Source organism: Sarcophilus harrisii, chromosome 2, assembly GCF_902635505.1.
Source record: "Sarcophilus harrisii chromosome 2, mSarHar1.11, whole genome shotgun sequence".
Taxonomy (NCBI): Eukaryota; Metazoa; Chordata; class Mammalia; order Dasyuromorphia; family Dasyuridae; genus Sarcophilus; species Sarcophilus harrisii.
The window spans coordinates 640,601,636-640,629,481 of NC_045427.1; the positions used below are offsets into that span (position 1 = coordinate 640,601,636).

General features: G+C 42.3%; 1 protein-coding gene across 3 annotated transcripts in view; it reads right to left on the minus strand.

The window, feature by feature from the left end:
- Nucleotides 1–581: 581 nt before the first annotated feature.
- Nucleotides 582–27,846, minus strand: part of ARID5B (AT-rich interaction domain 5B) — a 202,512-nt gene continuing 175,247 nt past the window's right edge. For all 3 annotated transcript variants that reach the window (XM_031956901.1, XM_031956902.1, XM_012551848.3), the window contains 3 exons: nt 23,213–23,310; nt 6,784–6,982; nt 582–3,383 (listed from right to left, as the gene is read on the minus strand). In XM_031956901.1, coding sequence (XP_031812761.1) covers nt 1,233–3,383; nt 6,784–6,982; nt 23,213–23,310 — 2,448 coding nt within the window. In that variant the 3' untranslated portion in view covers nt 582–1,232. The remainder of the gene's footprint in view (nt 3,384–6,783; nt 6,983–23,212; nt 23,311–27,846) is intronic.

Sequence of the window (27,846 nt, forward strand, 5' to 3'; positions counted from 1 at the left end):
CTGTCCCTCCCCCCAACCCGCCCTCTAGCCTCTGAAAGGGTTTCGATCCAACATCAGTGGAGATCATGTTGGCTTCTGCTTTCATTTCTGGAATTCCTAAAATATCTGTACAGCCCACAAATATGTCCTCTGGATTTGGTTGTTATTCCGCAGTTTGTTGCCAATGAAGTTTGTGTTTTTATGATTCCCTTGGTATGTAGGACAGTTTCACAGCCTAGATAAGGTAAGTACAATGCTGAACATTTTCACAGAACCCAACACTTCAAAGCAAAGCCTTTGGCTGGGTACACAGTGGAGAAGCTCTTCGGCCCTGCCGTGTAGGAGGAACAAAATCCATAAATTGCAGACTGAAAAATGAACTTGGTTTGCACCATCATGTGATCCACCGTCTGTCTTTCTCTTTCTCTGTCTCTCTGTCTCTCTCCATTTGTTCCATTTGAATCGGTTGCTTCAATTTGTAAACAATAACTTTACCACCCAAAGCTGCTCCAAATGATAAGATGTGGAAAAAAAAAATATACACACATCGACAACTAGGACAGCCTTTAAAAAAAACAAAAACAAAAACAAACAGAAACAAAAGACCTGCCAACAAAATGATACTGTTTAATTAAAAAAAAAATAGGACAGAATAAACTGGGGAAGAAGGGGAAATGGAACTACCTGTATATAAATTATGGGAACAAACAAATACAGGTACCTTGGAAGAAGCAAGTCTATACAGTCAATTGAACAGTGTTTACTTTTCCGGCTTAATAGTGTCAAAAGGAAAGATCGATTGCAGATTCACTATACATTGCATTGATTTAACCTCGAAAAGTCAAGCAACTGACCCAGAGCCGGGCATCCCTCAATGGTGTGGATTCCCCACCATCTTCCTTTTCCCCTCCTCTGAATCGCCACCTTTCGAGCTCAGGCCCAACAATCTGGGGGCAAATGAGGGTCTCTGTTAGCCATTTTTGGACGATGTAAATCCCTTCACAAAACTCGTGTGCAAAGTGAAATGATTTGGAGATCGGGGAGGTCGTCGAAATGGGAAAGGGGTCTAGGCCGAGCTAGCCGAAGCGCAGCCTCGCCCCGATCCAAGAGACCTATCCGTTGGATTCCCAGGGTGGATCCTGAGCCCTAGCTGAGAAGGAATAGCGACGCCTCCTTCTTGAAGATGTCATCGCGGGGTAAGGAGTGAAGCTACGAGACTGACAGTTTCCTTTAGATGCTTTGGAAGGCTGCGTTTACAGTTTTGTGCTGGGATGCACAGAGGAGAGCTGGGAAGATGGGAAGGCCGCCTGAGGGTTTATAGCAGCTAGAGGGTAGATGCTGTTGTGCAAAATCTCCCCGTAGGAACTTCCTACAGGTGTGGCCGCAGCTAAGTGTCTATAGAGCTGCTGAGAATTTGCCGGGGAGGTGAAGATTCCACGCTGCATCACGAGGGAGTGGAAAGCCAGGGGTTGCATTAGCGGAGAGAGCACAGTCTGGTTTTTCAAGTACTGCAGAGGGTGAGAATATCCAGCTGGGACGCGGGAATTGAGGCCCGAGCACAGGGTTCCCGGGTACAAGCCCGTGAAGATGGGCGACGAGAGGGGGAGCTTGTGGCTCTCCAAGGAGCCGCTGGGATGCCCGCCGTGAGCCGGTTTGGCGCCTTCGCCCTCCTGCTCTGAGGCCTCGTCCTTTGCCGAGGCTTCCTTGGAAGAATCCAGGGGGGACACTGCCCGGATTTTTTTCCCCGCAATCACAAGATCCAAATCCTCCAGGCTCCTCTTTAAAGGCCGCGCCGCACCGATATTCTGGGGGCTTGTTTTGCGGTGGATCATCGGGTGAACCATGCCTTCCATTTTCCTCAGGTTTTCCAGTCTCACGTGATGAGGCTTTCCAGACCTAGGAAGCGACTCAATGTACTTTTTGGGGGCCGACATGGTCATGGGGGAAACGCGGCAAGCTTTGGGGTTACAGTCTCGGTTGGTCTGGCTGCTCATAACCTGAAACTGGGAGAGAGCTTTGCCTTCCTGCTGCGCCATGGACGAGTGAGCCAGGCCCAGGGCCTTTCCAGTCTGCTTAGGCGCGCTCTTTGGAAGGCTCAAATCTGTGGGCTGGTCATCCGAGGAGGCTTCCAAGGCTGCCTTTTTGTCTTGCAGATGCAAAGACGTGTGATAATTTACACTGTGTTTGTCTTGATGTTTATGTGAAGGGAACGCGGAAATATTTTCTGATTCTCTGTACATGTCTCGGGGGGAATATTTAGCCGTGTGGTCGTTATTAAGGTGGTGCTCCGTGTGTCGGTAAAGGTTGTGCAGATGAGGAGACGAGTAGAAGTCTGCCAGGAAGCTGGGCATGTGGGAGTGCTGGAGCGCCCTTTTCTCCATCAGTTTGTCCTTGCTCTCCTCTAGCTCGGACTTCAGCACGTAGGACTCGGCGAGCGGGCTGAGGTGATGCTTGGAGAAGCTGCAGCGGTGAGGATCCGGCTTACTTAACTTGTCGTGCTTGAAGACTTCGTTGATGACTTTTCTTTCTTCGGAAGTCTTGCTCTTGAAACTCTGCACATGCTGGATCACCGACGGCCGGCTGACCACCATGTGGTCCGCGTGGGGCCCGTGATGGGCCTGGGACAGCCCCGAACACAGTTCATCTCTGCCGCTCAGTTTCTTTTTGCTGATCAGAGGGGGCGGGGAGCCATAGGGATAGCTGCTGGATAAACTGGCCCCGCTCACCTGGGACAGAAGCTTTTTCTTGGCCAGCGGAGACATGATTCCCGGATTGCCCCGTGAGTAAAGCAGAGGCGTATAGTTAAACGCGGGGTCGTCGTGAGGAACCGTCAGCTCCTTCTCTTTGAACATGTCAAACGACTGGACCACGAGGACCTTGGGGTTTTGCTTCAACGCGTCGTGGATGTCATCGTGGCCAAGCTGGTCCACTTTCACAGTGCAGTTGGCGATATAATCGGCCATCACGGGCAGCTTGTCGTCTTCCATCTCATTCTGGCTTGCCAAAGGATGCTGCATGGTGGGAAAACTGCCAAAGGGGGTTTCCTGAAGCTCGTTTTCGGGGGTATCTGTAAAACTGCAGATCTGGGGCTCTTGTTTCATGTCAATGAGGACATCCGGCGACGGGTGCAGCTCTTTGCCAACCATCGGGATCTGGGCTGGCTCATCATCGGGGAGCACCGCAGAAAGAAAGGAAGACGCAGCCTCCTCCTCTTCCTCGTCCTTGGCGTCCTCCGCTTTCTCCTTGGTCGAGCCTTGGTCCTTCAAGTCTCCTTTTTCGGGATCCGCTCTGGACACGAGCACCTCCGCTGGGATCCCTTCCATCTGTTTCTTCAATTCCATCGCAGTGAGGGGCGCGGTCAGATTTCTCTGATCCGGCATCTCCTTCGCTTGCTCCGATGAGACCTAATAAAATATTTCAATAGATAGTCAGAAGAAAGCAAAGAATGTTGACAGATCCCACTATGAAATACAATATTACACCCGGCAGCTTTCCTTAAAAACAGGCTTGTCAATCACTTCGGAGAGTTTTGAAAAGCTTTATTACTCCCCAATCACAGCTCTAAACAAAGAAATCTAAATTACAGAAACATGAAGGGAAATACGCATATCGACTCCGGTTTCTTCCGAGACACCTATCAAAATAGCAAAGCCGTGTATGCTGATGGTATACAATCATATCATCTCTTGATTCTAACATATAGTTTAATTCTGAGGTTGTCTTCTTGTCAAATCAGTCAATTATCCAAATGGGTTTTAAATTACATGTTGTAGTTTTATGACACCATTGAGAAAGATTAAAAAAAAAAAAAGTTGCTCTCTTTGAGAAGGCAGGCAACCCCATTAAAGAACCACACAACAACAAAGTGGATTCTCACCTCTTGCTATTCCTCGAGATGGCCAGATTCCCTCTAATTTCTGCAATTTGGTGAATTTAAAATTAGCAATCGCTTATGTGTTAATAATTTCTCCTCGGTGCCACGCGATACACAAATAATGCTAAAATATTTAAAAATTATGCAGATGCTGCAGCAGCCTGCCTGCCAAGGAGAGAAGAAACTCCCAGTCTTCCTTTCAGCGTTGTGGCAAGCTACATTTTTATTAAAGCTAAAAATGAAGTTGTCAACATTCAGGCAGTGTGCGCCATTACAAATATAGCTTTTCTCTTCCCTGAAATAAGTTATCGTCAATGAGACAGCCCCTCTTTGTGCTGCCCCATTGACGAAGCTCGTGGGCACAATCCGTTCCATTCATTCCATTATGGAGCCGGATGAACTGTGACCTCCAGAGGTCATTATAACTTTCCATCTGTGACCCCGGCTGACTGACAAGCCCTTTCATAACAGCTGTCATCTCATCTTGACAAGCCTCGGCGGAGGACGGTCACAAAACCATGCTTTGTGTCGGGCTTTTATGGTCTCCGTCTCACCCTCCAACTTTGTTCTCCTCAGTTGTTAAGATAAGAAGCATCAAGAAAGTGATTATCTAAATGTTGCATGAAGGTATTCGGGTGAGACTCGATGGTGGGGGTGGTAGAAAAAGCATTTCATAAATCACACCCACACCCATTTAAAAGCTGTTTCTCCAACAAGACCCCGCTGTGCTTGGGGAGGTACAATTTGTTACCATCTCTGGTCATCCATCTCATCCTTGCAAAAGGAACTTTTTAGGAAAAAACTACAAATCTCAACATGTCTTTGTGACATCAAATCTAAGAAACTTCTAGCTGGCAGCAAACTTAATTCACTTAGGCAAATCACTTAACAGCTGTTTCCTTTTCTGTAAAATGAAAGAAGAGGAGTTAGATGAGGTGATTTCTAAGATCCTCCCAGCCCTAGGTCCTTTGATCTCTCATTTTACAGAGAAGGAAACTGAGATCCCGTCTCTTGTCCAAGCTAACAGGCTATTTAGCTAGTGAAAGCACCAAGATCACCATCGAGTTCTTTCGAATCATCTGATGGCCACACTAGGCAGGCTCCCTTCCACATTCCCCACTAGTCTCTTGCCCTTATATAGTATGAAAGTGGCTGAGAAATTCAAAGGGGAAAAATGCAATTTACGTTTAATATTTTGCCCTCTGATCTGCTGAACCCTCAGGATGAAGGCTTAGTTATTGGGGAGCAGCAAAATGACATCATTTCTGAAAAAAAAAAAACAAAACTCATAAATCCTCTAGAGCCCAGGCAAGAATAAGTTAAGACCTTCCCTGATTATCTCAATGGCACTTTTCCCTACAGCATCCAATGGGGGTATACATATCTCTTCAGTAACATAAACCTGACCATCTAAGTCAATGAGAAGTAATCAAACTAAGAAAAAGACCTTCCACCTCCAATTTTTATATGATAATCTGACTCAGTATTGGAAGTGATCAACATCTTTAAAAAGGCTAAATAGGAGTAATGAAATGACGTGTCCAGTCACATCGATTGGAAGGATCAAAGGTGGGATTTTCAGTCTAACTTTTCTGAACGCTTGACAAAGGTTATTCCAGGTAGGTTTGAGTTGACTTGTTACACTGACTATATTAGTGAGTTGGCTAAGGATGACGTCTTTAGTTGACAAACAAGCAATATTTTAGACTAGAAATAGTGTTGAGCTGGGTATTGAAACCCAACTGTAAAAAATAGACATTCAAAGGTCAGCTTTGGCCCCAGCATCCATAACTTGATCTGTTGGATGTAGTTAACAGTTTTGTATGCAGCAGACAATGTTCCTCAGTGATCTGAGGCTCAAGAGGAACTAAGAAGCTTCCTTAACTTTGGCCATGTGTATGATCAATTCATGGGAACGTGTGTGTGTGTGTGTGTGAGAATTACTGGGGCTTAAAATGTTTATGAAATGCAAAAAAAATTTTCTGCTGTTATCTATATACTCTATTTCTATAAGACTCCGGCTAAGTAGTTTAATTTTCAGTTAGGGAGGGTTGGGTTTTTTTTAATCTTATTTTTAAAAAAAGCTCCTGTTTAATTAGAGTCTCTTCTGAGTTCATTATAGACCTGATTTTTAGGGGCGTTTAATAAAACCACCAAAATTCCCCTGGGGTTGAATCCTAAAACATGTTGCCTTTGAATGCGGCTGCTAAGTTGTTGTTGTTGTTGTTATTGTTTTAAGAGGGAGTAAGATTTTTAAAAAATCATTCATGTTATAACAGACTTCAAAAACCAGTCTCTTTGTCTAGCTTCTAAGAAGGTTTTCATCAGAGCAACTGTGGTCTACTGGCGGGTGGTGCTAGTATGAGAATGGTCAGAAACTACCTATTAACAGACAAGATAATAATGGCTTCTGAGGAGCCATTTCAAAACTACCCAATAAATAATGCGTATTGAAAATGGGTCTTTCCATAGAACACATTTGGGCATCATGACCAGATCAATTACACTGGGCAGGGATAACTCAAAGTGACTTAGGCACTGAACGGCTGAGATACACCCATGATTAGGGCCTGACTTGTCTAGTTTCAAACCTCAATTGATTTTTACAATTCTTTTCAAATTCTCTCAATGGCTGGTGTGCTGCTGAGAAGTAATCAAACTGAGAAAACGATTCCAGCTCTGGGAGGCCCGTTCCCAGGTCCGGCAGAAGCCGCCCAGCCTTCAGAAACCTGTTTTATTGTCCATCAGAACCCCGAAGGTGAAGGGTGCCGAGTGAACCCGTCTCAATCAGAGCACCTGAAAGGAGGCCCGGCAGAAGCCTTCAGCCTCTGAGCAAATCGCAAGAGGAGACCTTTTGGTTGAACGCGGAAATTCCTCCCCTAAGACTCCAAAGCAGGACATTTCTCACGGCAACATAGTGGTTAACTAACCTCTGTCGTGTCCTGGGGTTTTGTAGCATGATCTTTTTCTTTCTTGTTCTTTGGGTTTTCACTTTTGATGCGTTTGGTTCCAGATAATTTTGTTTTGCTTTCACTCTCCTGGGAATTGTTTTCCTGTTTTCGAGGTTTTACTGGAGGCAGAGGTTTATCTTCTTCTCCTTTAATAAATCTTTCATATGGCAGTATTAATCTAAAAGATTAAAAAACAAATAACTGATCAGCCCTTACAATTTCAGCCAACAATATTACATGGTGGCTCACTATTTCTTTTAATATATACAACCCACTAATCACAGAGTTAGTGATCACTGAGAATCACAGAGAGTTAGAGATGGGAAGGTATCTGTTTTTTATATATGAGAAAACTGAGGTTGAGAGGATGCTTTTCTAAGGTTCTTGAGCAGAGCTGGAACTAGAACTCAGGTCTGGTTACTTTAAGTCTATCAGTTTTTCTTTTAAAGGCACCATTCCCCCTTTGGCATAAATAAAATTCTAAAAATTCCCTCTCAAACAGAATAAACTGTTTAGAAAATTAGAAAAGGAAAATAAAAAAAATTATAAAAGAATCAGAATCAACACTTAGGATTTTAAACAATTTTTTATGAAGAATACTACTCTTGACTCAGCTTTATACTACTTGACAGTTACAAAGAACCATACCCATTTCCAACTCACAACAATCCTGGGATGCAGTTAGTGCCCCAACATTATTGCCAGTTTCCAGCTGAGAAAACTGAGGTTCAGATGATTAAGTCCTCTGCTCAAGGGCATGTGACAATTAAGTGGCAAAATTAGATCTCTTGGACTTGAACCTGAGCTGTAAAGTCACTTTTCCACTTGACCCAAAAATGTCAGGAAAGACATATCCCTGAAAGCAAAGCTAACAAATATGGAGCCCAGGTTAGCACAAGGGCAACAATATTTCCACAAACTAAAGACTTAGTACGAGTGGGAATCAATGGCTCCTTCCATGCTGGCGGTAGTTCAAGGACAGTCCCACCAAGTAATAGGTACCTTATTGAACATTTCCAAGGGAGCAAACTTTTTATGGGGCCTCCGGCAGTAGGGAGGGAGTTTACTGAGACTCTCGAACACAATCATAAGGGCAGCAAAGAGAAGAAAGGCAATGAGATCACAAAAATCAGAGGACTAAAAAATTCAAGAATTTTAATTATGTAATTTTCTTTAACAAAATCCATAAAACTGCTTAAAAAAAAGAGAAACATCAAACAGCTTTCATTTTAATCTGTTTTCCCTTTGCGACGTAGCTCTTGATCTGAACGGGAAAAATAGCTGATGTAATTAAAAGGGATGGATTGCATTACAATCTCAGTTTCAACTTCAGTGATTAAAGTTTTTATAATGCATTTGGTGTGATTAATGACTCACTGTGGGATTAATACAAGACTCAACCTTAAAAATATGAACTTTAATACAGCAAACATAATTTGTTTTAAATAAGACAAGTTGACTCAATGAAGAAAATGCACTCTACTTATAAACAACATAAATCTGTTCAAAGATTGGGAATCCTAATTATCTTTAATCTAAGACTCCCAGGCAGAAAACCCTTTGCCTGGGATGTTCATTTGTTATTCTACAATTGGTTTCTAACCATGCAATTTGAATCTCTACCCCTTAACTGAACCAACAGTTTTGGCTTTAAGAATATAGAAATGGAGCTGCCTGGGATCATAAAATGTTGTTCTTTAATAAAATACTACATAAATTATGGTAAAATCAAATCTCAGTTTATGCCATATTAGAAATGAAATTCATTAACTGAGCATGCTCTGACAAGGTATGTGCAAGGAGGCGTGAATAATACTTTCGAGCCCTAAATTTGGCAGTGGGCCAGCAACAAAGCTAAGGAGAGCCCATGGGGAATATTCATCTTCAGATCCCATTACAAACTGAGTTTAAACATGTTACAGCTGCTAAAACTGGAAAGTACTCCCTCTATGCAGACTTACTAAAATAATATATAGCTGCCAAATACCTGCTTCCCACTGTAATATTACAGCTAATGTTTATATAATAAAAAGCATAACTAAGCAGAATAAGAGAGAGAAAAAAAAACAATCTTGTTCTTACTTGAATTTATTTTACTTCATTTGTAAAGTGTCCCCCCAACATTCCCCCCAAATGTCTAATAATCCCTCCTGGGCCCTGCAAAGGGCGCACTCACTTCAGACCAGTGGAAAGTTGGGGTTCAAGCGAGGACGATATTTACATCCTTTCCCTCCACGTGTTAAATATTTAAAACTGACTTTAATCAAAACACATTTTATTGTAATAATTGTTATCGCAGATAGGACTGTTTGATTTTTGTTTGGTTGTCATGGCAACTGGAGGTGCATTTGAAATTTACAGGTCCCAATGGTAACCGTTTCTCCCTTCCCCACCAGTTCCATCCCCAGTTGTCCTCATCTTCAAATGATTCAGTGATCCCACAGACAGAAGAAGTTCCATGAGAAGCCTTGGGGGGAGGGGGTGAAGGGAGGCAGCCAGGGGGCCTCAATCACCACTGAAATGCCTTCTCTGGGCCCTCGTGGAATATTCTCAGGCAGAAGCCCTTTCTTAGCCTTGGTTCTGATACCACAGGCAAGTACCCTGGCTCATTAGACAGGTGCTAATTAGTAGCCAGGGCTTAAATTTCCTCTTATAATCTTGTGAGTTTAAGTAGGAGGACTACATTTTCAATTTTTGGTCCTTTTTTTTTTTCTTTTTTTCCACTCAACTCAGCAGCTGGGCTGGCCAAGAACAGTGAAAACACATTTCACTTTGCTGGTCAAAGGCTGAGAGCCAGAAGCAGGAAATCTGGAATTAAATGTTTCTTGTATCTGGAAAGAGGCATGACTAAGGTAAAACTGAATCCAAACATAAGCCCTGCTTGTTCAAGGCTCAGAGGGTGTCCATGTGTGTTGTGCTACAGAGTGTGTGTGTGTGTGTGTGTGTGTGTGTCTGTACACTCGTATGCATTTAAAGGGTAGGGTCGTGGGCTGGGCTGTTAGTTTCCTGAATAGTGGAAGGATAATTATAGTAAGGAAGAAAAGAGGAAGAGAAGGAATAGAAAAGAAGGAAGGGGAAAAAAGAGGAATAGAGAAGGGAAAGAAGAAACTAAAAAAGGAAGAGAAGAAAAGAAGGGGGGAAAGGAGGCAGGCAGAAAAAATAGAAAGGAGGAAAAGAAGAAAATTAAAGAAACAGAAAGGGATCTATATAAGGAAAAAGAGAGAGAAAAAAGAGAAAGAGGAGACCCACAGAGAAATCAAGAGAGAGAGAGAGAGAGAGAGAGAGAGAGAGAGAAAGGAGATGGGGAAGGAAGGAAAAAGAGGGAGGGAGGAAAGCGGGGGACAGCAAAAGTGAAGTGAATAGGACTGCACCCCAGTTTTGGAGGGCAGGACAACATCTCCTACCACAAACAATTACAGACAGCTTCATATGGCGATTTCCGTTTGGTGCAGTTTTCAGTGAATGTTTTTTCAGTTATCCTCTCAAGGTATAACACAATTACCCCACAGGATATGATCTTATCGTTTGATTATTAGAAGTTTTTACAGTCCCCCCAGCACTAAAACTACTCCAGCTTTTGGAACATTCGAAAATTCAACGAACAAGCGGCACCATTAAAACAGGTTAGCCAATGGAAGGTCAATATTGCCCAACACAGGAAGAACGCGGTTTGGATTATACAAATAGTTTAGCAGAATGCAACATGCCTGAAACCAGCAGATGATTATTTTCAAATATTTGTAGTACAACAGAGATTTAATCAGTTTCTAAACAGTGCAGATAAAAGCAAAAATGTCCCTCTCCCCTTTCCCCCAGCCCCCTGAAATACATTAATCTGGAGAAATCACTTAGATGAGCTTGAAGCTTTTAGGCCACAGTTGGGTTTCAGGTGGGTGGAAGTAATGGGGGGTGGGAGGGAAGCCATGTATTCATCAGAAAAACCAGAGAGCATTTTCTCCCTTCCCTGATCATCAAGTCTGGCAACTGGGAGCAGGGCGAATAAACGGACTTTTACCATGATCCGGATTTCAAATTCCAGATTAGCTAAATGCTTATTTATGAACCCAATAATGGATCTCAAATAGGTAAGCTATCACGGATTGAAAAATAACATCTTTCCATAGGCGAATGAGAGCAGCATGACATTTTTTTCCCCCTCTTTCCTCTTCCAGGAATAATACAAGAATAGCATTTTCCACCCCAAAGCAGAAACAGTAGGGGAGCCCTTTGCTATCACAAAGATTCTTATTAAATTCAGTCACTGTGAAAGGCAAGACTTTTATTTTTTTTTAAATAAAGACAACTTAAAATCAACTCAAGTTAGATGAACGGATCGGTGACATGCTAACCCTGATTTATCGGGGTCTGGGCCAATAAATTATAATCATATAGAAATTGCCGGTTTAAAAAGATTCCTGCTTTACTAAATCTCAAGTGAAATAATGGAGCTCAGTGTAACCTGAGTTTTTAGAACTGCCTCATCTGATATTATGAAAAATTCAATGTATTTCTCTGCAGCACAAGTCAGAGGTCAGCAAATCTATTACAGTAATGTAAGTAATCTGGCTACCTGCCAATTCCCTTTATTTTTTTTTTTTAAACACGAAGGCAGATACTTTTATATTTACAAATTCTAAAATCCTCTGGGGATCTGAGTCTCTTTCTCAACAAAAACCAGAAACTTCACATTAGAGAAATGTATTTCACAGTATATCACACATGTCTCTGTCATTAGCATTTCATAAAAAAAAAAAAAAGAAAAGAAAAGGCTCTTAATCTTTATTAGTCAACATTCCCTACTGCCCGGCAGAATAATGTACAGTCTAAGCACCAGTGTCTCCTGTCCTGATTAATGCCTGCGTGGAATAACTGAACTCAGGGGCCAAGACATTTAGCAAACAGTGCCGAAGGAGAGATGGGAATTTATCTATTTATAGAGATTTGAAAAATTGGATATAGGTAGGCACAGCCTGATTCAAGGGTGAAAGAAAAAAGAAACTTGGACCTCAAGCTCACCAAAAAGGGCTGAAGGTTTCGTGGTCCTAGATCAATGGCAAATACCAAATATCTTTGCAAGTCCCCCCAGAAGAAACGGTTTTGAGGCAGGGGAGGGGGGGATATGGTCCAACTTGGGTTAAAAACTCTGGCACTCTCTCCGTCGCTATTAAATCTTGTGTTCAATTGGTTCTTTTCTTTTTCAAAGGGAACACAAAGAAAGACATGTTACATTGCTTCCACTGGGGCTCTAGACTTCATGTGATGTAAAACGGAGTCGCTACATTTCTTAGTAGAGATGCTAGTGTCTCGGCATTCAAGGGTTTGGCCAGACATTTTCCTTCTGGGCCAGAAATAGAAAATATAACTCCACTGTGAAGTGTGAAAAACAATCTCTCACCAAATATTCAGCCAAAGGAAGGTATAGTTTTCTTCTTCCAGTCAAAAAATTACCAACACAACAAATCATTCAGCCTTCCAAGGATTAGAACAAGATTCCGGTGCCATCCACACTTGTTCAACTCACAGGGCACCATCTTGATTACAAACATGGCAGAGAGCGACGTCCCAAAGCGGCTGTTTCTACGCTGGGTGCAGAGCTGTGAAGACAATAGCAAATGTGCTTCCCCGCTTCAGCTGCGGTCGACGCCAAGCCCCTTTCCACAAAGGCGCGCTCCAGATCACCCCCTCGGCTGTGTTCTGGGCAGGATGTCTCTCAGACCGGGGGCTCGGTGGGCAGAATGAACCAGGGGAAGGAGAGCCGGTGGGCAGGAGCGGGGACCAGAGGAGCCAGTGGGCACGGGCAGGGACCACAGGAGCCGGTGGGCACGGACCACCACAAGCGTGGTTTAGCAACATGACAGGGAGAGACCGAGAAGCCAGCCTTTGGGGATGGGCTGAGGATCCAGTTCCTCACGTGTAAACCCTTCTAGCCCTGCACGATTCTCCCTCACAGATAATTAAAAAGATACGACAGAGGGGAGTTTTATATACACACACACATACACAATTATTGAATTATCTTTTTGTGGTCAAATGACTAGATCATAAGTTCCCTGAGGTGAGCCATAATCTCATTTTTCATCTTTCTCTATCTAGAGTCTAATATAGGGCCCAGCAGAGAACAGACAATAAAAGTCTGTTTTGTCTCATTGTACTTTTAAGGGTTTGAGGGGTGACAACTATGAAACCCAACTCTGGCCCATCACATAGGAGTTTTCAAGGCACGTTCATAGACATTAGTTCGTGTGAGATGGGAAAATGGGAACAGAGAGGGAATAAAAGCTACCAGGATAGCTCAAAAGTCCCTTGAATGAGGCTCACTGGGACCAAGTCTGTGTAACTCTGGGCACGTCTTCTCAAGTATAAAGTAAGGAGGTTGTCTATAAAACCAACTGATCAAGGGAGAATGGCATTCTCTCTCTCACCAGTGATTTTATTATTTTTGCTGAGGCAACTGGGGCTAAGTGATTTGCCCAGGGTCACACAGCTAGGAAGAATAAAGTATCTGAGGTTGGATTTGAACTCAGATCCTCCTGATTTCAGAGTTGGTGCTTTGTCCACTGCACCATCCAGCTGCCCCACCAATGACCTTAAACATTGTTCGTATAGTATAATAAGGTTCGAAGAATCATGATTTGCATTCTACCATTGCCACTCAACACTTGAGAAATCTGGGGCCAGTCAGCAGGCCTTAGCTTCTCCATCTGTAAAATGAGGGAAGAAGGGGGCAACCAAGATTCTGTCTTAGGTGCCTTCCAGCTCCTAGAATAATCCTATTAATTATCACCCTATTATCCCCATGTCCATATAATGCTTAGCAATTCTCCAAAAACATTTATCCTTTCAACTAAAGTCCCAAATAACTTTTGTTTAAAAAAAACACACAAAATGTTCTGAGAGGGTTTGAATGAAAGAGCTAAGGATATGTTTTAATGGTAAACAATTACATTCTTCTGTCATCTGATACTTTCTTTCTTTCTTTTTTTTTTTTTTTGGAAACATGCTTTCTGAATTTTCAATAGTTCCTTTGTTAAAGCATCTGTTACTCACATAATTGAAAAGATGTTTGTGCAGTGGTATGCTTGAGAGTACAGTTATTTAATCTTAATGATAAAGCCCCGAGGACAGAAAATCATAAGTAGAAACCTCTTGTTATTTATCAAAAAGAAAAGGGACTAAGGCACCTCATCTATTCTCGAATTTAAATGCATGCTTGATGAGAAATATCAATAAAACATGGGACCTGTAAAGTTTCTTGAAGTCCCGGAGTTGGCTTGCAAGAGAGGGAAGACAAAAGTCTGGAGGAAAACATAAAATAATACAACAAAATCCTCGACCCACAGAGAGCTGAACGAGTTTTGAGGGTCAGACAAAGAGGGGGAGAGCTGAAAGTACGGCACAAACACGCTGGCTAAGTTTGGGCTTGACGTTGTTTTCTTACCCACCAAGGTAAAGGAAAGGAAACTCTTTTGTTAATTATAATTTGTGTTAAAGGCAAATCTAAAAAGATCCAAAAAACCCAAACCCTGAAATCGAGACTGTTATTGGCTGTTATTTATTTATTTTAAAAACGGGTTTTTCTGCTTTGGGGATGGACTGTTTGTTTTTGTTTTAAATAAAGTTTCTTGAAAGGTTCCACGTAATAGGAAGTTATTTGAACTGGTGAGGAATACCAAGCGGCCTTAATGAGAGGCTGGATATTAAATCAGTTCCCCAAAGCTTCGGAATAGAAAGTTTTAGGGGTGTGAAAAAGAGTTTATTGGGAAACTTCTCTTGATCTGCCCCATGGAAATTTAAAAGGAGTAGAGGGGGAAAAGGTGATAGAATAAGCCTTTTCTGGCTAAGTTTCAGAAACTAGCCTTGGATTGTTTGAATTGGGGGCCCCTGATAAGAACACTGAGCTTTGCTGTGGGCTTTGTGAGAACTGAGCGGAGAAGAAAGATGGGAAGATGGTGGGACTTCAGTTGAGGAAAGGGAAAGGAGACAGAATATGATAAAAGGAGAGGAAAGGATGAAGGCAATGGGATGAGACAAGAGAGGAGAGGATATGGTAAAAAGGGAGAGGAAAGGATGGGATAGAATGGGATGGAATGGGAGAAGAGGGGAGGGAATAAGAGAGAAGAGGATCTGATAAAAGGGGAGAGGAAAGAATGGGATGGGATTGGATAGAATAGAATAAAATGGGATGAGAAGGGGATGGGAAGGGATATGAAAAGGAGAAAGGAAAAGATGGAACAGAATAGGATAAAATAGAATGGGGTGGGAAGGGAGGGGAGGGGATAAGAGAGGAGAGGGTATGATAAAAGGAGACAGGAAAGGATGGGACAGGATAGGATAGAATGGGATGGGATGGAAAGGGAAGGGAGAGGATAAGAGAGGAGAAAGTATGATAAAAGGGGGCAGGAAAGTATAGGATAGAATAGGATCAGTGAAGAGAGGAGAAAAGGCAAAGAGGTTGGATTGCAGGGAGTTCCAAAGCAGGTGGAGACCTTCTCTGTCCCTTAAAAGAGAGCTAAATGCCTACAGCAGTGAGAGGGAAAATGATCTTTCTGGAGGTCTACAATCAAGTGTGTATCCAAGGCATGACTTGAACCCTAGCTCTGTGGGTAGCCCTTATTCATTCAGCCTTGGTACCTCTCTGCCCTGTAGCTGACTAACTCCAAAACTTAGAATTCTGGAGCTCAATGAGACCTCAGAGACACTGAGCAGAGGTCTCTCTCTTTACATCTGAAGACAGTCTTTGAATACGCACCTAAATAGAGATTTTTTCCTTCTCATTTGGTGAATCAGATCTCTGCCCCACTTTTCCCTTCTGCTGACGCTGTTAAACAGCCATATTTCTAATCTCATTTATGTTTCAATATTTTTCCCTTTTGTTACACATTGCAACTCACCAAAGACCAACAGAGATCTAAATATTGTGTAGGGAATCAGAGTTGATCATATTCATCATCGATCCTAACCCAAAGCTTTACTCATACTTCCAAGCTGAGCTCAAATCTCCCTCCTTCCATCAGTGAATTCTTCTCTGCTGTCCTGGCTAAAAGAGATCTCTGTCTCCATTCTGGAAACATCACTACAATTTAATCTAAGACCCTCCCAGGCCTTCTTCTTGTATTTCGCAGTGTGCCATGCCCAGAGCAGCTCCTCAATGCCCATGATCAACTGCTAACGGTACTCAAGAAAGACAGAAAAAAGTTGGTGGGATGCTTGAAGAGGAGAGAAAGAGTGAAGGGATTCCAAGAGCTATTCCAAAGAGAAATACCTGTGGAAGACTAATTTTCTGTTAGGGTACATTATCACACCCAACATAAGATCACAGATCTAGGACTGAAAGGGACCTTGGAAGCCATCAAGTCCTAAGCTTTTGGGAAACTGAGGCCCCAAGGTCATCCCACGAGGTCTGTAAATTGGTTCCCTTCCAGTTCTAAATTTATGCTTCTATAATATTGTCACATTTACCTCTTTGGGTCTCAGTTTCCTCATCTGCAAAATCAGGAGCCTGACCTTGATGGCACCTGAGGCATTTTCCAGTTTGGATATGCACTGAAGATGGGATTTAAACAATACCATGAAAATAAGCTCGAGAAGGTAATCCACCATCACCTGAATTCATGATATCGATGAGACTGCCAGATCAGGGGACGCAGGCTATCACTGCTCTTGGCCCTACTCAGGTGAGATCTTCAGTAGCGTCCAGTTCTAATTCTGTATATCAAAGTGTGCTGAGCAACTGCAGAGCACCCAAAGGATGGTGACTGGGAAAGTAAAAGACTTACAATGATCCTGGGATAGAGAAAGTTGTCTGGCCTGCAGAGGAGTCAGCTAAGAGGAGAGAGGATGTGCCCACAGACTTGCTCTATGTTGTCCCAGATGGCTGAGCTGCAGTGATGTAACAGCAGGAGCAACGTCCTCCGCTTGGGAGGTATGAGCTCAAATGCTGCCAATGAGACTTCCTAACTGCGTGTCTTTTGGGCAATCCACTTAAGCTCTTGAACTCAGTATTCCCATCAGTAATACAGGGATGGTAATTTCTCACCAGAGTTGTGAGGAAAATACTTTTGTTCATCTTGTAGTACCATATGAATATGTATTATTGTTATTATTATTAATCATAATAACCATCTGAAGATAGCTTTAAAGAACGAAAAGGAATTTAGGAATAGATTTGGCTAATCTGTCCTGGGGAGGACAGAAGGGAGGAAAGAAGGAAGGAAGGAAAGATGGAAGGAAGGAAGGAAGGAAGGAAGGAAGGAAGGAAGGAAGGGAGGGAGACATGAAGGAAGAAAGGAAGGAAGGAAGGAAGGAAGGAAGGAAGGAAGGAAGGAAGGAAGGGAGACATGAAGGAAGGATTTGTGTCTACTATGTGCCAGGCACTATGCTCTACAAATACCTCATTTGATCTTCAAAACAAGGTAGATAGGTGCTAGTATTATCCCATTTTACATTTGAGGAAACTGAGGTAGGTTAAATGACTTATTTAGCTATTAAGTATTTGAGATCAAATTCACATTCATGTCTTCCTGACTCCAGGCCACACAGCTCTACCCACTGAAACACCCAGCCCAGAGTAAATGGCCAGTCTGCTATGAGATAAGATCCCTCATTTCTGAGTGGGAGATCAGATTAGATGGTCTCTAAGATCCCTTTCAATTCAGAAATTCCACGCTTCAATGACCTTCTGCTCCATCAACTTAACTTTAGGGTGGCAAAAATGTACAAGAAGAGACCAGATTTCTATCTGAGCTGAGAAAGAACAGAGCCATAGATCACCTTGGTTTTCCTTGGCCTGTGTCCACATAATTTGCAAAGCTGCCTTGGAATCTGGAGTATTTTTAGTATTGACACAGGGGCATAGTTTTATCTCACTCAAAATATGTAACCTGCCCTGCCCCACCCTGCACTTCCATGGCAATAAGGCTGTCCCCTCTGGATGCCATTCAATTGATGAACCCAAGAACATCTGGCTCAGGTACGGCCCCTTACATTCCTCGGGGGGGGGGGGGGGGGGGAGCCTTTACTGATCTCTTGGCAAAATGCTGGACCCATGGAACACTCAAGGAAGGGAATCGGGGCTTACAAAGAGTTCAAACATGGCGCCAGGGCATCTCAGTTCAAACCCTGCTCGGTCATTAATGAGCTGGGTGACTATATCAGTCATTTAACATTAGCTTCCTCATTTGTAAAATTAAAGGGACGACCTTGGGGGGGGGAGGGGAGGAGTTTGTAAGTTCCCTTCCAGTTCTAAATCTGTGCTTCTATAATATTGTCACGTTTACCTCTTCGAGTCTCAGTTTCCCCATCTGCAAAACGAGGGGCCTGCTCTTGATGGCATCCTAGGAGTCTTCCAGCTTGGCTCTATGTCCCTATGAACTCAGTCTGTACCCCAGGAAGAGGCCCCATTGCAATCCCCTCCTCCCCCAACGACATTTGTTTATGATTTTGAGTTTCTTAATACTCAGAAAAGCACATCCTAAAAAACTTTTGTCTTAAAGCTCTTTTTCAAATCCCTAATAACAACTTCATGCACTCCACCGAAAGAGACCATGTAATTTATTCAGGAAAATTAAAACCAGTAATCTGGTATTTTGTGTGAAGGTTTTCTTTCTTTCTTTTTTTTTTTTAAGAGAAGAAAAGAAACCCACATGTGAAAGCAGACCTATTTAAGTAAGCTGCATTACTGTCATAAAAAACAAAGTTAAGAGCGTGTTACACCCCAAAGAAGCCATGGTCCATTTGCTCTGCCACTGACAGAAGAAAGAGACTCGGGCTCCCCGAGCTAAACAGAAGCATCTCTGAAAAGAGAACGGTGGCAGCCCATGGAGAGCAAAACATGCAGTTCTTACAATTCTGCAGCAAATAGGGAGATATTCCTTTTTTGCTAATCCTTTTTGCTAATTCCTTTTGCTAAGGCTAAAATAACTGGGGTACAACACAGCATTTTAAATCTGTTGTTGTTTGCTTGCATTTTATTTTCTTTCTCACTTTTCTTTTCCTTTTTGATCTGATTTTTCTTGTGCAGCAAGATAATTGTATAAATATGTATTCAGATATTGGATTTAAAACATATATTTTAACATGTTTAACATCTAGGAGAGGGGAGGAAAATTTGGAACACAAGATTTTGCAGGGGTCAATGTTGAAAAATTATCCATGCATTTTTTTGAAATTTAAAGCTTTGCCCTGAAGTCAGGAGGTCCTGAGTTCAAATCTGATCTCAGGCACTTAACTCTTCCTAGCTGTGTGACCTTGGGCAAGTCACTTAATTCCAATTGCCTCAGCAAAAAATAAAATAGAAAAAAATAAAAAGCTTTAATAAAAAAAAACAAAACAAGAAGTTATGACATTAAGAATAAAAAAAAATAGTTGGCTCAGTGGATAGAAATAAAGGCTTGGATTTTAGAACATCTGACAACCTCAGACACACTGTGTGACCCTAAGCAAGTCAAACCTGTCTGCCTCAGTTTCCACATCCGTGAAATAGAGTAATAATAGAATCTACCTCTGAAGGTTGTTGTGAGGATCAAATGAGATAACTATAAAGCAAGTGAAAGCATTATGTAAATATTAGCTATTAGTATTATTATTATTATCACCATCATCATTATTATTATTATGCTTCAGAGGCTCTGCTGAGTTTGAGCCATCTACATAGAAACGGCCTCTCGATGGGAAAACATAAATGCTTTTTCTATTGGTAATCATCTGAAACACGAGCAATTAAATACAGTACTAATGGACTATGGCCAAGAACCTGGTACTAATATTAAAAACTGACAGAGATGAATAGGTTTGGAAGCAAACCGAGGCTGACAAAGCCATTTTTATGAAGTGCTTGAACCCATTTGATTTCGACCAATCAGAGGCAGGTTCAGGCTAGTCCGGCCCTCGGCGACAACAATGCATCCATTGGCACGGTGGCCATCCTCCCTATGCCTTAAATAAAAACATCCATTGATTCTATTCAATCACTTGTGCTTTCATTACTATGCTCATTAATAAACCCAAAGTAGCCCGAGTCACATGCTGTATAAGTAACACTTACTGAGATACCGGCTACTTTTTTTTTTCCTGAGTGTAAAATAAAGCATTTACTGGAACATGAAACACATGACCTGAAAAGAATGAATCAGAGGGGAATGTACAGTAAATCACTCTTCTTCCTCCTCTTCCTGAAAAGAAAAGTGGATGTTGGGTAAAAATAAAAGCCAGTTGCTACTGTCATGGTGGAAAATGCCAGAGAAGAGTAACATTTGCCTGCAAAACAAATGAGTTCAGGAGCCAGTTCTGAGTTTCCAAAGGCAGGGAGGCCAGATGATCGCCCATGAGGAATTTCTGACCCTTCTTCTTTCTCCAATGTTATTTGGAAGACGTAGGCTTTTCTTTCACTGATTTAGTGAGTTTTAGATTATTTCTGTTAACACTGGATGGGCCCATCACCGATACGTGATTTAGAAGTTAATCTCCAATCACAACAGAGAGGGCAACTGAGTCTGGATATGGATTTTGGTTTGGGGTCTGGATACATACATTCAAATGAGTATTTATGAAGCATCTACTGTATACAAATCAACTGGAACAGTTCAGAATACATGATTTTGAAGTTAATCTCCAATCACAATGAACAAAACAACTGAGTCTTAATATGAACTTTGGTCTGAGGGCTGAATATATAGGTTCAAATTAAGAATACTTTGTAAGCATTTACTGTATACAAGTAAATTGGAAGACAGAGAGGACATAAATAAAACCGTCTCTGTTCTAAAACAGCTTTCATGTTTCTAAGCCCAAGGAGAGTCAATAGTACTTTCTGGTAGGGAGAGAACTCTAATTTTAAGCACCTCCAATGAAGCCCCACTCTATGAAAGTGATGGTTTAAGGCAATCTTGCAGCCCTGTATATGTAGCTAATTCCCTAGGACTCAGTCCCTTTGACCCTGAGATTATTCATGAAATAACCAGACTCCCTCCCTCCCCCAAATCATCCTTTCATTCATAATCATTTCCCTCAAACTGCTTCAGTCATAAATTTCCTCGCAAGGACAGCACAATGAGACTCAAACCAAGCATCTTGGGGTGTTTGTCTCTTTCAGGAGAGACAAATCATTTATGATTTAAAGTGATAGAACGCTGCCTAACTCAAAGGTAAGTGATTTGATCAGAGACACTCAGGCAATATGTTTTGCAGGCAAGACTTGGGTCTTCCCAGCATTCTCTGCACACGAGGCCCATTAACAAGAATGAATAGTGTAGGGAATGGGAGTTTTGATTTTTGTGTAAGACACAAAGAATTGTCATTAAAATTTTTTAAAGTCCACACAAGGTTTCTTATGTTTAAAAGGAAAAATAAATGTATTTTAATGTAGTATAATTTCAATTTTAAAAAATAATTAGACTGGTGGGGAGGAGAATTAATAACATAAACTTGAAACGCTTTTTCTAGGAATCTCTCACAGGGATACATTCATGAGGACAAAAAGATCTTTAGAAAAAGCTACAATTTAACCCAACTCCATTCATTATAACTGTGCCCCAAACACAGAACAGTAATAATTTTTGTTTCAGTCATGTTTGATTGATTCTTTGTGACGTCATTTGGGGTTGTCTTGGCAGAGATACCGGAATATTTGCTATTTCCTTCTTCAGCTCATTTTTCCTAAGAGAAAACTGAGTCAAACAGGGTGAAATGACTCATTCAGGGTCACACCGACCCTGTCTAGTGTCTGAGGCCAGATGTGAACTCAGGAAGATGAGCATTCCTGATTCCAGACCCGGCACTCCATCCGCTGCAGCACCTCCTAGTTAGTAATCATAACAACAACAATGACAACAACTGTCACAATACTAATAATACCACCATTTTTATATGCACTTGCCAGATGCTTAAACTACAGGCAATAAAAGTCAAAAGGCAGGATTTGAACCCAAGACTTCCTGACTCCAAGATTTATATTTTTTCTACTCTATCTTGCGGCTTCCTCTCTGTAGTGATTTCAAGTGTGCTTTTAGTATTTTTGAAGGGTTCAAACTGCAAGGGTATCTCATGAATAGCAGAAAGAAGATGGGACTTCAGAGTCACAAGGCCTTGGCTTGTAGGTTGGTAAGTCATGTCAATACACACATGTACACATATATGAATACACACACACAGACTCCTATGTCCTCCCTTAGCCCCTATGTCTTCACCTTCACCATACGGGGGGGGATGGCTTAGAATACGCCTAATTTTCCTTCTGACTGTAAAATCTCATAGGTGAAAAAACCCAGAAACCAAAGCAGCAATACTCTTTAACATGATCCTTTCTATTTTCGCGTATGGTCAGCTGGTAATTTGTTCACGGGGCAACCCCTGTCCCATCACCCAGTTTACATTTCTTTCCTAAGCGGGCCATGGGGAAGACCATCTACTATGGCCCTTTGTGGTCCAAGATGGAAGGTGACTGTTTCATCCAAGAGGAACAATTAACACAAATACAAACGAGCCCGCCTTCCCTCCAAACCAACAGCCAAATTGTCTAAGCTTTCTGCTCTTGCCCAAAGTCTGGGACGTTCGTGGCCATCCACAAAGGAATGATGGCTGCATTTCACAAGCCTTGCATCTGATACCAGGATGCTGAGCTCGGGAGGCACCTCCCTGCTGAATCACCTGTAATCACGGCAGAGTGTGACCTAAACAAATCACCGTTTAGCTTTGGGAATCGAAGCATGAAGCAAGGACAAGTGGTGACTGTTAACTGTTTTTTTCTGACACAAGTAAGCCAGGTGTTGCCCTGATGAGAAAGCCAGCAGTGCTACATCTTCGGCTGCAGGCCGTCCTGCTAAGGCTATGTCTTGTTTGGGCTGTCAGACCCTTCCTGACAGAGGATGAAGCCTATAAAAACGGGGCTGCAAAGAATGGCTTTCATATGTCAAATATGTCTTTGTAGATAAAAACATCAACTGAAGGAAGAAAAACCATGGAAATGTATAAGGGCTAAAACAATGTGGACTCTCCAAACAGAGTAGGGTTAGTCTCTCTGGGGAGGACCCCAATGGTTCCCCTGGAGGTCTGAGAATAAATTTCTGGAGCTATGTTTTTCTGAAGTTCAAGTTGGGGGGGCAGCCCTTAACCTATAGAGAATTCTAGGGGGAGTTAGTAGCAGTAGCAGTAGCCTATGAAAGGAGACTCCTCCCCACTGGGTACCGCCAACCCATAAACCCAAATGGAAAAGTCTTCTTCGAGCATCTGTAACCATGAAAATATAAACTCAGATTTTCGTCGCAGAGTGGTAGGTCAATTAAAGTAGCGGAGGGATGTTTTCCATATCTTTTTAAAAGTCCCCTGACCTCCTCCTCTTCCTTATCCTTGACCAAGTATCTCCGAAGGAACATGCTTTTAATTAAACAAGGATTGAGAATAAGTGTTCTCTTACCTTTCATAATGTCTGCGTGTACACGTAGCTGCACTCGTGCTCCCTGGATTACCCCCTAATTCATCATAAATATGCTTCCATTGTCGGCGGGCTGTTATCTGCAAAAACGGCAATGGAAAATTCAAACGTGCATCTTTAGAGATTCAACAGCATCTGAGCACACAGCCTTGAATGCATATGCAACAGCGCAAGAGAACAGTGTGTTCTAGAAACCCAAGAGCAGGGAAGCTACGGAATTATACAATAAGCTTATGGCTTTGTATCCTATTCTGATATTCATCCCTTTTCTTGACTGGGAGGAAATGGAATTTGACTGTTGGTTCAATATCATGTCACTCCATTTAGTTTCACAAAAGGCCGCTCTCCTTTATTTCCCTTTCCCTCCCCCCATATCCTGACATTTGTTCACCCCAATCAAGTTCTCCAACTTCTATCTCACTCCATCCTATCCCACGGCTAACCATTGGAATGAAACTAGAACTCAGCAAAATTATCGATTAGCTCATTAGTTAAATGGATCGAGGAAATCAAACTGGCCACGGCCGTCCCGGGCTGTATTTTTATCCCAGCGTGCCATGTCCGCCAAAACAAAACTCAGATCTGTAACTTTATATGTCACAAGCTGTTTATTTTTATTCACTTAGGTCAGCAAAAGACTCTATAGATCAAATGCTAACAAAATCTAAACACACTCCCAAGCAAATATGTGAGCTACGTGTTATTGGGCTGGATGAATGAAAATAAACATCTCACAATATACTGAACTGCCTACCATGTTCTTGTTTTTTTTTTTTTTTTTTTTTTTTTTTCTTTTCTGTAAAGAAATTAGGAATCTACAAAATAACAGATGGGAGATCTGGCAAAAGAATCATTTGGGGAAACCACGTCATTACTCTATCCCGGCAAGGCTAGTGGGTGTGTCCTTGAAACTAAGAATAAAAAGGGGCAAATTTCTAGGGCCTATGTGAATGCCCATAGAAGACAGAAGTGGCCAAGGGGCTACTTTTAGTGGAGTCTGACACAATCAGAGCCTAAGGCTCGGCTGAGATACCCACGGAGCTGCCAGTGGAGTTCACCAAGGGGCCACAAGCAGCAATCAGAAAGAAAACAAATCTCACAACTTGCAATCTAGGCTCTGTAATTGTAATCTAAAGAGGAGGAGATGGGTGGTTAAATATTATAGGGTAAATGGCGCCTTTCCTGCTTTACATAAAAAGAAACCCTTCATTTTCGTAAAACCTTCTCAACAAGCCAAAGTCGGGCCTTGAGACAATATGTTATTTAGTATTGTTCAATTCCCTGTGAAGTAGTCTTGAAACCCTTTGTTTGGCGAGTTCTTATTAGAAAGAACCACCTCTCACGTCTACCAGCAGGTAAAATGGAAATTAAAATCCTCCTCTATTCATAGGATGGTTTAGATTCTAATAAATGGTTACAGGAACCTTTTCAGCAAGACTCAAAATACATATTTTGATAAGGATTTTATATTTAATGACAATCTTCCCCCAACCTGCTTAAAGGTACAATCATGAGCTAATTCTGTTCAAGAGGCCCGATTTTCCTCCAGACTTCGTAGGTAAAAAGGGAAGAAAGGACGGTCAAAATACGTCACTCCCTGGACGTACCGCTGCTCTTGAGCCTCTCTGGACAGAGGGAAAAAGAGGTGAGTCCGTTGTATTAAACTCAACCGTCCGAGGTCCGTCGCCCCTATCTTCCATACCGCCCGTGACAACCTGGTTCGTGTGCTCCCTCAAGGGCAAATGATAAACCAACTTTGGGGAAAAGTCCTTCTGGTTACAAATGTTTGCTCCTTGGCTTTGGGCGTTCTATCCACTGTGGAGCGGCTGGCTAGTGACTAATGGCTAGATTTGCTCAGATTCCCATGCTCTGTGTTTGCCAAAGTCTCTCTGGTCCTTATTAATGTCTCTCTCCCCCATTTTAGGCCGGTTGTTCGCGACCTGGCCCTAAATTACCTCCCAGAGCTGAGCTGGCAGATTCCAAGTCTCTCCGCACCGGTCACAAAACAATTCCAATTATGACTGGATTAACAGGTAGTGACAATCAGTGCTTTCTTACCCCATGGTGGGCCCCAATGTCAAACCCGCTTGTGATATTGAAAAAACATGATGTTTTTGAGAATAAGCAATGAACGATCAAAGGAGAAGAATTCTGTTCACACTGGGATTGTAACTGAGTCAGCTGGAAGTGTGGAGGGCCCAGTTCTGAGTTAATAAACCATGTCCACACTGGCTCGAGCCGGTGCTTGCTAGCCCCCACTAATAGGAATCGTGTCTCTCTACAGCTCTTGCCGACATTAGTGTCATCATGAATGAAGGATCTTAGGCAAGGTTTTCTCTGTTTTGACTATTTTAACTACTGAAGGGCTGCGTCCCTTGATGGGTCGAGGTTTTAAGATAATTTTTTTTTTTTTTTTTTTTTTTTAGGCTGGAAAACAAACAAACAAACCATGAAATGTGCTCTTACCGACTACAAAAGGCTTTTAAGTCCTGGGATCTCCTGGACACAAATTCCTCTTTGCTCTATTTCTCCAGACTCACTCTCACTTACTTTTCATTCAAATGCTGACCATGGGTCCTAAAATAAGAAATCTCAAAAGCCCACTCATTGTAGGGTATCTAAGATGTCTTGGAGACCGACAAGAAGCAAAGTAATGACATCTGTCGTGATCCAGTTTGTCTGGGGAGGAAACACCAATGGCTAACACCCAAAAGGCCAATTTCCCTTTCTATTAATATATGGGAGATAGAGCCTGGCCCTGGGATTTTCTTGCTATATGGCACTCCCAGATGAGCGAATCTTGTCTACAAAAGCTTTTCAGCAACAGCTTTGAAACTTCCAGTCCTGGAGAGTTCCCTAGTTCATGAAGAGATGACCCAGCTAGGATGTGTCAGAAGCGGGGCTGAACCCCTCACCTTCCTGGCTCGGAGCTTTACGAATCATTCCATAGCTCTTAATTGATAGCAGTAAGTCAAGACTTAAACTTCCTACTCTCTCTCTCTCTCTCTGGCATTTGTACTCATCCCTAAAAGCTCTACTTGGCAAATACAGAGCAAAGCCAGTGCCTGCCTACGTAGCATCCAGGACATGGCATCCCTTACGTGGTAAGTGCCACAGTGACGGGATCCCAAGACCAGAGGTCTCCAGCTGGGTAGGAGATTTGAAATCCGGCCAGCAATTGTTTTAGGTCAGCCCTTCACTGAATCTGGCTCACCTTCAGCTTCCCTATTCTGTCTATATCCGTCTGCTGTTTTGTTTTGTTTTGTTTTTTCACTACTGGGCTTTCTGAGGTTCTGAAGAATTCTGGTGTTATAAGGTTTGATTCCTACCAAATCCCTCATAAAGTATAGTCTTTCCTCTTTCGCCCAGCCCCACTAGCTGCTTTGGAGCTTTCCTAGATGCAGAATTCACCTATGTGAGCTTGATTGATAAACAAAGCAAACAATATTTTTTAAAATATCACTCCTGAGAGAAAAAAATATTTGCCTCTCCCCATGTCTCAAGCCCCCTGGCCATCAAGAGCAGCCTGATTTGAATGGTTTTTAAAGAGCTATTCAAAGGCCAGAGGGACCATCTTTTGTATAGACTCAGCTCAAAAGACAATCTATCCATCTACCATCTTCATGATACACTCCTGACAAGGCTGGGCCTGGGCCTTCATCCCTATAATAAAGATCAATTCTAATAATTTCTCGTGGTGTGGAGATTGGCCAAGGATCTCCAAAGGCTATGCCAGTGGCCAGAATGATCTTGACCATGGGTTCAGATGGACACTGTCATCTGAGAAACTAGACTGATCAAGTTTGGAGAGATTCATCATCAGAAGGTTGGCTACCATATTTTGGAGGGGAGAAGAGATGATGCAAGGGCAAGTCATAGACCAGAGATTGAGAGCTGAAAGGGACTTTAGAAGTCATTTAATTAAATCTATTTTAAAGAGAAGAAAACTAAGGTCCAGAGAGCTAATACTAATAGCTAATATTAATATGGCTCTTTAAAGCTTACAAAGGATATCACAAAAATGATCTCATTTGATCCTTCCAACAATCTTGTAAGGTAGGTGTTATCATTGTTCCCATTTAACAGATGTGAAAGTAGGGTCTGAGAACAGTAAAATGATTTGCTCAGAGTCCACTAGGGAGGCCCTGGCAGAAAGAGTATGATCCAGGTCCAAATCCAATGTATAATCCTCTCATGTCATGATACTATCTACTAAGTAGATGAGAAGCTCTGATCTCTGTCAGTGTGGGAAGTACTTTTATCAATGAAATCAAGGGTCTTTCAAAAAAAAAAAAAGAAAGAAAGAAAGAAAAAGAGGAGGAGGAGGATGCTGAGATCAAATGACTCTCAGATCTATCTGTCCCAGTGAGAAGAGAGATGCCCATGATCTGCTGGGATCTTGCGGTTGCTCCACAGTGGCCAGGACAGGCCCAAGGGCCATTTGCTCCCAAGACTGCTCTAGACCAGTGTGTGAAGATTCTTCTGCAGGAGGCCCGAGGGCTAGCCGAATTCAACGAATATGCATTTTTTTTTCCTGGTAGCACTCCAGGAACTCAAGTCTTTCAAAAGTACATGACATCATCCTTGGCCCAGCTACTTTCAAATTAAGCAAGAAG